This window comes from Sclerotinia sclerotiorum, genomic scaffold (assembly GCF_000146945.2).
Source record: "Sclerotinia sclerotiorum 1980 UF-70 scaffold_6 genomic scaffold, whole genome shotgun sequence".
NCBI classification, from domain to species: Eukaryota; Fungi; Ascomycota; class Leotiomycetes; order Helotiales; family Sclerotiniaceae; genus Sclerotinia; species Sclerotinia sclerotiorum.
The window spans coordinates 1,657,765-1,667,504 of NW_001820830.1; the positions used below are offsets into that span (position 1 = coordinate 1,657,765).

The following is a 9,740-nucleotide window of genomic DNA, read 5'->3' on the forward strand; positions in this document are numbered from 1 at the left end:
CAGTGATGTAATTTTATGTTTTTTATTAATGAGATATGATAATATTGACAATGACGATGGTTTGTGGTGTGGATACATTTTAAGTGCGGTTCTTTCGTCATGTAGAGATCCAGTGGGTGAGCGGGAACTATTGAGGGAAACTATTCTACTCTACTTTGAATAAACATATCATGGCAATGTGAAGCTAGTATATCATTGCCGATATCAACGTAGCTAGAGTACTAGCTTGATTTTATATGGATCCGACTTTATGAGGTTCAAGACAATGACCAGTATTTAAACCCTTCCGATTGCCCACTTGACGATGTCACGGAAGAAAAAAAAACGGCTATTAGATCTCGCTTCTCAGAAAAATGTCAACATAATGAAAGTTTGAAGATAAAATGGGATAAATGTTTGAGTCGATATAAGCACATGAACTTCGTGCTTCGTGTATTACTGAGTGATTGAAAGCGTAGAGAGTGTTTGGTATGATCTCATTACTAAGTCTTACAAAGTCTAAACCATGACCTAGCTCCAGGGAGTCTATGGAATTGTGCACTGCATACATTATCAAAATAGTATCAAACATGTGGTCGCTTTAGCCAAGAACCCTTGTCTCAATCAGAAAGATTATATCGTCCTCATCAATTGTCCAAGACGTGTTTGGGATTGCTAAACTCGGTCACCCTCCTTGATTGAAATGCCAAACTCTCAAAAACGCCATTCTGTCCCACTTATAAAGTCATCACAATCGTCACGATCATTTACCTCCATTATCAATTAAGCATAACGACACACACATTTAACCATCCATCAGCATAACTTGCTTCCCTCATTAAATCCTCCAATACCGCTTTGAAAGGAACTGTTGCCCCGTGTAAGATTACCTCTGCCAAAATAGCATCTCTTTTACTGGGGAATAATGTCGGAAGGACGCTATTAAGAGCCCCTCCTAATGTTTGAGGTTCTCGGGAGGTGGTTTGCGGTTGTATGAGAGTTTGTATTGTTTTGAAGGTGAAGAGTGGTGAAGGTGGAGAAGCGGTACTAGGAGCTTTTGATGAACCCGAGGAACCCGGATGAGGGGTTGAAGATGGGGTTGAGGACGAGGGAAGATATATACGTAACGGTATGTGCTTCAGGGCAGTAGCAGGATTGAGGAGGATAGTGGAGATCTTGTGGTAGGTGGAGAAATCATCTAAAGGTGTCAAAGATTAGCACATGGTCATTATGTGTGAAGATTGATGAGTAAGGGATCATACTATCTTGCACCGAGTTCCACAATTGTGTCGAATGTTCTTTTGACATGCTCATAATTCCTTTTGCATTTCCATTGCGCATGAAATCGGCCTAAGAGTCTAACGTTAGTATAACGAGGCTGAGACTGTTATGACCTTGGGTGTAGTAGGCACTTCTTTAACGCTATTGATAAAGGTATCATGGATATCAAATAATGGACCATCCCCTAGTTCTATCCTCCATGGTAGTTCTGGTTGATACAAATCGCAAAGTAAACCAACTGGGAGATTCTTCAGTAGAATCCCTTCATAGGAGAAACTACTGACATTTTCTCCAAAGAAAGATGTTAATCGTGGGAAAAGAAGCGCCAAGTAAGAGACTCGAGGTACATTTATCAAGTAAGGTATTGTAGAGGAAGAATGTGTAATATACAATGGTATAGCAGAGGCCCAAATGAGAGATTGCATAACGACCTCGGGAACGTTATTTGGTCTCCAACACTCCTGCAATAAATAATTGTCGAAGTGAAAGCGGGACAATCGAGAAGGCTGTGAATGCGGCTACGAAATTCGTTTCAAAGCGACTCACGCACCACTCGTTAAGGTTTAGCGCGGAACCAACATTGTGTTTCCGTCGCGCGAGGCTGAGTATTGGGATCTGCAACGGTATTTCCCTTACTTCGAATATTAAGGTGATCGGGCTTTAATCCATCTACTTGTCCGTTTCAAACGTTTGACTGTCTTTTTGAACTTCAAAATCAGATTTGGTTTATGGAATACAGTTGTGTCGCAGTGGTTGATGATGCAGCCGCGATAAGAAAGTTCAAAATCAGCTGGGACAACGTCAAGAAGAGCTGTTTGGATGTGGCGGAGTATGTTTCTCCGCATTGGTAGCTCACTCACCGGTAATCTTACGGTCCCGAAGAAATCCTCATTTCAAATCCAACCTTTTTCTTGTCTTTTGAATGTTACCAGATGGCAGATGCTCATCTGAAGCCGACTTCAATCCGATTTGAGCTGCTTGAAACATCAACACGGCGCTGCAAAGCGGAACCTACAACTAAGTTCACAGAATAACGGAACATGGCCGGTAACCCATGGCTCAGCTTATTGAACAGGCACACTGTGGGTATCTTCCCGCTCTAACAGGGTCGTCCCAACCTCAGAGATTCGTGTTGCGGCTCGCAAGAGTCGTGCCATTCATTACGTAAATTTCCGGTTTTGTTGTTGTTTTATTAGCGTTCAGGCATTTCTAACCCGAGCTGAACTATTTAGGTACCTCCTAGATAAATATGCTTTACTCGCCGGTACCAATGGGCCAACAAAAGATCTTCCTTGATCTCTTCGCGTATCTTCTCCACCATGAAAATTCATGGCACTCGTGCGGCCAGAAAGTATGCAACTCCGGAGCTAGAAGCACGTTCCATAAGATGGTAAACCATAAGAGGAATAATCTAATTTTTTTAGCCTCGGAGTTTCATAGCACGAGTAGGTCTTGGTAACTTGGCCCGTAAAGATAATTTGGGAAAGATATCCACTTGCTAGAAAGGATTATAACTCAATATTAAAACAACAGAATATGATGCTTACATTCCGCCTGACGCCATAAGTACTCGTCACGAGAGCTCCATTGAGGCAAAGTTGGGCTTCTCGAAATGGAGTAAGGCCTTGACAATGTTGTGTCCTGGCGCGCTTGGCCAGTCAAATCTTTAGAAAGTTCAAACGAGACAAGAGGGGACTAGGCCAGTTTACAAGTGTTGCTGTGCTAGAAGAAGTTAATATGTCTCGCAGTGGTATCTGAGCTAATTACAAACTACCTACTAAAGGTGGACATCCTCTAGCATGCATAACTCACAAGCATTAATAAGAAGGTTGTTCCCAATCGCTTACAATACACTTTATGCATGACCAAAGATAAGTATACATACACTGCGAACAGTCTTTAATATAGTTCGATGACAAAGTTACGGTTGATAAGAAACCAGCAACACGGAGCTTCTTTCCTAAAATCCATCTCGCACGTAAGCTACTTCCTATCTTATCCGTTCTCTTTGGCTGGTGGAGTATCAAGACTTTTAACGTTGCGACTATTTATGACACACAGACTTATAGCCTTGCAACTGTCTTCTACTCTATAATAGTATCTTTCATCACAATTGCCGACATTAGTAAGGAACTATTGTGGAAGTCTGAAATACCCGTACAAGTTTCTTCAAACTTACGCACAGAAGAATTCGTGTCATTGGCTCACTAAGCAATGCGTCACTAGAAGAACCATCCGGGCAAGCGCCTTTTTTCAAACACATCAGATGTAGATGGTGATCGAGACTCAATTTACACGTTTTCTTACCCTTACGCGAAACCCTACTTAGTAGATGATCCATTCATCCTTTCGGTAAAGTTTGCGGCTGATAGATTACGATGTCTCTTTAGCTCTTCTAAGCTCTGATAGCCCAATTCCCCGTCTCCTTCGTTTCCTTTCCATGTTCATGGTATTCCACAGTTCCACTCCATCTTCGTGCCATCCCTGTTACTCACGTTTTTCTACATAGAACATGGGATGCTCTAGTGACCCGCGAGATGATGAGATCCTTGGGTACTAGGATAAAGAAGTTACAAATAAATAGTGTAGAACCCAAGAGCCGGGATCTTCGATGCGGAAGAAAGGAGAATATTGGGACGAATAAACCCCATGTCTTCTTCTTGGAGTAGTGAACTCGCAGGGATTATAAAGTTTTATTCATCTTTTGGCCTGGGGATGTTGTTCTACAACTGTTACACAATTTTACGCGGGTCATATCTAAGGTCCAGAACTCTCGAGTGAGGCATATTTTCTGTTCCGTTTGATCTTTTTTCTTCTTTTCTTTCGGCACCAATAGATTATTGCCTGTATATTCTATAGGCATGAATTCGTCTGCATGTTGACTTAAATGCAAGTCGTAATATCACTATCCTTCTATAAGTACTGAATGGGCACCGGGATTCCGCAGGAGGCCATAGGTGCCTCTGCTGCCGTCCTGGTATACTCATTCCTATGCCTAATCTTGGTCACCTTACTCATATGTATGCTTTGGACTTATGGTGAACGATGGACATGTAAGTTTGATTTCTCCAGTTTACGCTATTGTATCTAACAAAAACAGACGTAACATTTCTTGCCGAGTTCTCTGCATTGAGCACACTTGGTTCCATCGCACAGCAGATACATTACAACCGTGATTGGCTCCTTGTTAAACAAGATGATTATGAGACGGCATTAAAAGCTGTAGAATTGCCAGCTTTGGGTCTTTCGGGTGTAGGGAATGAAGTCGATCTTATACTATTTACAATTCGTAAGTTCCCATTGCAATCTTGCCGATTTGACGCTTGCTAATCTCTTGACACAGAATTTTATTCTTATAATGTCATGGCTCTGATGGTGCTGTTTTGGTAAGTCGGTTCGAGTTCAAATGATTAAACTATTGGAATCTAACAATAGTCAGGGCTGTCAAACTCTTCTGTGGTTCCTGGGAAATCCGCGCCAACTTCCTTGGTAGCTGGCTGCGAGAAAACATATCCTTTCTCTCCAAGATATTCGCAGTCATCATGCCGGGCATTCTTGTAGGCTTAGGAAAAGCTCCAGTTGTGCTGAAAAGCCCTAGGGCAACTTTTATTCTAACTAACTTCACAAGTAAGTTATTATTAGCCAATCATTTTATGATTATGGTAGGCGTATGTTCGGAACTTGAGCTGACTTCGCGATTTAGTGCTCGTAAGCTTGTCGATTGGCAGTATCCTCATGATTCTCATTCTCTACAAATATATCAAAACACGGCGACTCCTATTTGCCCACGATAAACGTAACGGTTGGTGGGGCTCGAGTGGTGCAGCGACAGCGACTGACACAACGGGCACCTGCACTGTAAATGGGAGTGGCAATGATAATTGCAAAGCAAGTCGCCGGTCTCTTTACGATCGTGCACTTATCACTCGGTTTACCATTGGTTTCGTTATTCTTCTGTGAGTTTCTTGGTAGCTCAATATTTGAGTGATAGAGAAAGCTGATAATTTTTTTAAAGGGCCCTTGAAGTCGTATTAATCATTTTTTCCTTATACTCCTCACAAAATTTTCAAAAGCTTGCGAAATCATCATCTCCCGACTTCTCTGTCTCCAGTTGCATCATTGATATTGTCCTCTTTATACCTGGAGTTACGACATCATTCTTAGTATTTCTCGTGTTCGGAACCAACAAATCTCCCAGACAATATAAAGATTTAGTCGTTAGCGTATGTGGTCGTCGTACAAAATTCCCCAAAAGCAAAAGAAGAGGCGTGATGGCATCCGGAAATGAGGAACAGGGCACCGAATTTCAAAGATTGCCTAGCGTGTCCACCAAAGTCCTCGCGCTCACGCCGGAAGAACAAGCAGTAGTAGAAGCCAAAACGCGGGGCATGTTATTTGACCAACGGACATCTATCGGGACACAATACACGACATACACGGCGCAAACTGGGAAAAGCAGACCAGGATCATCAGTACACACTCATACACGCACTTTGAGTCCCACAACCGGTAGTTTCAATTTCAGTCATCCAGCATCAGCTAGAAACGAATTCCGATCCGTGATACCCAAGGAGGAACGTGATGCAGGGGAAGCGTGGGCGAGACAAAATGATTTGGAAATCGGATTGGCGTTGGAACAAAGGTGGACGGATAATGCATATCTAAAGGAGGGGGATTCAGCCGGAAATTCGACTGCGGGGAATACCATGTTTCATGGAGATCTCGGTTCCATGCCACATCGGAATTTTCTCCTGGATGATAGTGATGAGCATGAGGGATGGACGAGATAACTGGGTAGAAGGAAGAGAGTTCTAATGATTTTACGATTGATACCTTTGGTAACGGAGTGATTTTTGTATCGGCATCAGCGGTCTTTGTATAAAATAGGGAAATGTATACTTATGGGATATAGGTGGGATGGGAAAGATGTATAAAACGGATTAGGGATTTTGAACTTTGGGAATTAGGTACTAGTAAGGTTAAGGTACAAAACACCTGGTAGGGAACTTGAGAGGAAAACTTCCTTCCATAGGTATGTATAGAAATTACCATATGTAGAATATTTAGCGAATATTAAAAGAAATTAAAACTAAACACCTATCTACAACTCCATCACGTACAGTAATCTTACATTAGCATATCTAGAAGTACGTAGTACTGTGCTCGAACAAAATCTACCGAGGACCCTGTAAATCAAATAAAAAAGCAATTTTACTACCTAAAATCGACGATCTGATCTGCAAAAACTTCGGAAATGTACCGACTTAGTAATCTTACAATACTACCTGAGCGGATTTACGGAATCCCAAAGTATTGGTGCGCTGTCTGACCCTGACATCTTTAACCATTCAGCTGGGCATACTAGAGGACCGACCAGCATACCCGGAAAAGCTTGGCTAGATGGATTTTGGAAAATCTAGAAAATCCCTAATTATAGATGATCGGAAATTACCTCGGCATTGTTCTTGAAAGAATGTAGAGATTTGATTTACTGGTATTTCGTTTTCTTTGGACTTGGAGGGGCTTTTTTCTCTTTTCTTCTCTTCTGTTTTTTTGTTGAGATGATTTTTATGTGAGTTCACTGGTCGTTGGGTCGGAGATATGGTTTCTCCGTGCCTCGGTTGACTGTTCGATAATTTATTTGGTATTCTGTTCAAGTGAGATTCTTTAGATTTGAGATTTGGACTTCTATTATAGTTTGTTATTTACTTCATTCATTAGATACTTGCTGTCTTTTTCTGCATTCTGGTGTGTTTGTGCAATTCTTGTGCGGGTTCTTCTTGTCTGGTTAATTGATCATCTCATTACATAGATTTGCCAGTTTGTGAAGCCGCAGACTCGCAAGCTCGCAGTCTCACCTCCTTAACAATGGCTTCTGCTACTCGTCTCCCTCTCAAATCTATCATTTTTACTACGGCTGTAGTGGCGGCTGCGGGCGTCTCTCATGTCAATATACATAAATTACTTGTCGATACGTTTACAGGTCCAGGGAGTTATTCGAGAATCGCTGCTACGGTGATTGTTTTAGCTAATTTGAAAAGTTTACCAGGAGTTTGGCATGTATGTCTTCTTTCTTTTCCCTTCCTTTTCCCCTTCTGTCACTTATCCATAAAAGACAAGGCACAAAAACTAATAACAATCCAGTTCCGAGTCTGGAACGCAATTCTCAAACATCTCATTTTCACCACCCCCAATATCCCTTCCAATCTCGGCCCGGCATCACTCTTCCTCCCCACAATAACCACATCCCACGCTCCCCTCTGGGAATGCGACTACAACCTCCACAAGTCTAACAGCACATATTTCTCGGACCTCGACGTCACTCGATCCCATATCATCTGTTGTCTCCTAGAACCTGGTATCCATGCCCTCCAAAAAAACACTTCGAATAAACTCGTTCTCGATAAAGAAGGAAATGCGGTAAAAGGTCGTTGGGGCATTATGCTCGGTGGCGTAATGTGTAATTTCAAACGGGAAATAGGCATTTATCAACAATATGAAATGTGGAGTCGGATTCTGTGTTGGGATCGAAAGTGGATTTATGTCGTTACGCATTTTGTGAAGAAGGGGACTGTTAGACCAAGGGGGTTTGTTTTAAGTGATGGGTCGTGGTTTGGAGGCCGGAATGCGAAGTTTGAGGAGGTGGAGGGTGAGGGTGAGGGAAAAGCGGATCAGAAGGATATTGAGTTGGATGAGAAGGCAATTTTTGCGAGCGCGGTTAGCAAGTATGTCATGAAATTGGGAAGATTAACCGTTCATCCCGAGGTGGTGTTGAATGCTAGTGGGTTATTGCCTGAGAGGCCGGGCGGTTGGCATAGTATGGATAATTCCGGGGCGTCGACACCGGAAATGGAAGAGAGCTTTGTGGATGCTAAGGTTGAGGAGGAGGATGAGGTTAAGGAAGTAGAGAATGAGGCGAATCAATGGGATTGGAAGAGGGTTGAAGGGGAAAATAAGAGGGGTTTACAGTATGCAGAACATTTTGCTGCGATGGAGGGTTTGCATCAGGAGTTTTCCGGGAGTCGGGAACCCGCGTTGGGGAAATATAGGGATTTGTTGTAGTGTTGTTTAGTGGTGGCTATGGGAGGGAAGCATGCAAAGGAGGCTTTGTTGGTATATAATTGGGAAATAGAATAGATTTGATTTGGGTGTATTAAATTAGACTAGATTAGAATAGAATACATTGGATAGGCTATATAGACAGTACAGGAATTAAGAGGCTAATACTGGTATATAGATAGAATCTCAAGACAAATTTTTACAATCCTGGATAAATTGCGAGGCATATATATCCCCTATCAGCTAGTCTTTTCTTTATGTCAAGTCATATATATCTTAGCTTGTTTGTTGTTTGGTGGTTGATGGTTGATGGTTGATGGTTGATGGTTGATGGTTGATGGTTGATGGTTGATGAATGATGAATGATGAATGATGGTTGATGAATGATGAATGATGAATGATGAATGATGAATGATGAATGATGAATGATGAATGATGAATGATGAATGATGAATGATGAATGATGAATGATGAATGATGAATGATGAATGATGAATGATGAATGATGAATTGATGGCACCCCTCAAATGATGAAATGATGAATGATGAATGATGAATGGCTGACCCGATGAATGGTTGAATGATGGAATGATGAATGATGAACGATGAAATGATGAACTGATGAAATGATGGAACTGATGAAATGCATGAATGATGAATGATGAAATGAAGAATTGATGAATGATGAATGATGAATGATGAATGATGAATGATGAATGATGACTGATGACTGATGACTGATGAATGATGAATGATGAATGATGAATGATGAATGATGAATGATCAGAAGAGAAGAGGGTGACGAAAGCGGATGAGAATGTTTTTGTTGTATTGTTGTGTGTTGCTGTGAGAATAGATAAGTATATTCGGCGAGGAATATAGATCTTTACTTTCTATTCTCCTAGATTCTCATATCGTGTCTTTTTTGAGCTGGGATTTTTTTAGTGGAAGTAGTTCTCTAAGCATAAATACTTTGATATTATAGTGTTATTGTGATTTGTGGCGGGCTTTGGTGTATTGACATGTTTGTGTTTGGTTGGTGAGTTAGAGGGAGGTTTCTTTTTTTGGTTTGAGGGGTGTGCGGGTTATGTGAAAGGGCGAGGAGAAGATGGGGGAGGAGAAATGGGGAAGGAAATTAGGTGGGGAGGAAGAAAGTGAGGGAGGATAAGTGGAAAGGAAGAAGGGGAAGCGAATGCAAGACTAAGTTCGCGTAAAGAGGCAGGGGTAGACGATAAAGGAGGTGAATGAATTCGAAAAGATGGAAGCGAGGGTGGAAAATGGGGGTATAAAATGTTCAGGATTGGAAGGTGAAGGTAGGGAAATATGATGGAACTTTGGTTCATTTAGTGCATGCTATTTCGTTGTCCAGTTCAACGATTGAGGGACTAGCTGAGTTACAGAGTAGATGCAACCTTGAATTA

The 9,740-nt window shown here is 41.7% G+C and overlaps 3 protein-coding genes across 3 annotated transcripts; 2 read left to right on the forward strand and 1 right to left on the reverse strand.

Annotated features, from left to right (window-relative positions):
* Positions 1–758: 758 nt before the first annotated feature.
* Positions 759–1,685, reverse strand: SS1G_05459 (hypothetical protein; the record flags this gene model as incomplete). The annotated part of the gene is made up of 3 exons (XM_001593981.1): positions 759–1,177; positions 1,242–1,329; positions 1,392–1,685. 3 exons carry the CDS (start codon positions 1,683–1,685, stop codon positions 759–761), a joined length of 801 nt encoding a protein of 266 aa, XP_001594031.1.
* Positions 1,686–4,186: 2,501 nt separating this feature from the next.
* On the forward strand, positions 4,187–6,050 carry SS1G_05460 (hypothetical protein; the record flags this gene model as incomplete). The annotated part of the gene is made up of 5 exons (XM_001593982.1): positions 4,187–4,313; positions 4,361–4,549; positions 4,696–4,887; positions 4,964–5,216; positions 5,276–6,050. 5 exons carry the CDS (start codon positions 4,187–4,189, stop codon positions 6,048–6,050), a joined length of 1,536 nt encoding a protein of 511 aa, XP_001594032.1.
* A 1,078-nt stretch (positions 6,051–7,128) lies between these two features.
* SS1G_05461 (hypothetical protein) lies at positions 7,129–8,322 on the forward strand (the record flags this gene model as incomplete). The annotated part of the gene is made up of 2 exons (XM_001593983.1): positions 7,129–7,320; positions 7,405–8,322. 2 exons carry the CDS (start codon positions 7,129–7,131, stop codon positions 8,320–8,322), a joined length of 1,110 nt encoding a protein of 369 aa, XP_001594033.1.
* Positions 8,323–9,740: the final 1,418 nt, after the last annotated feature.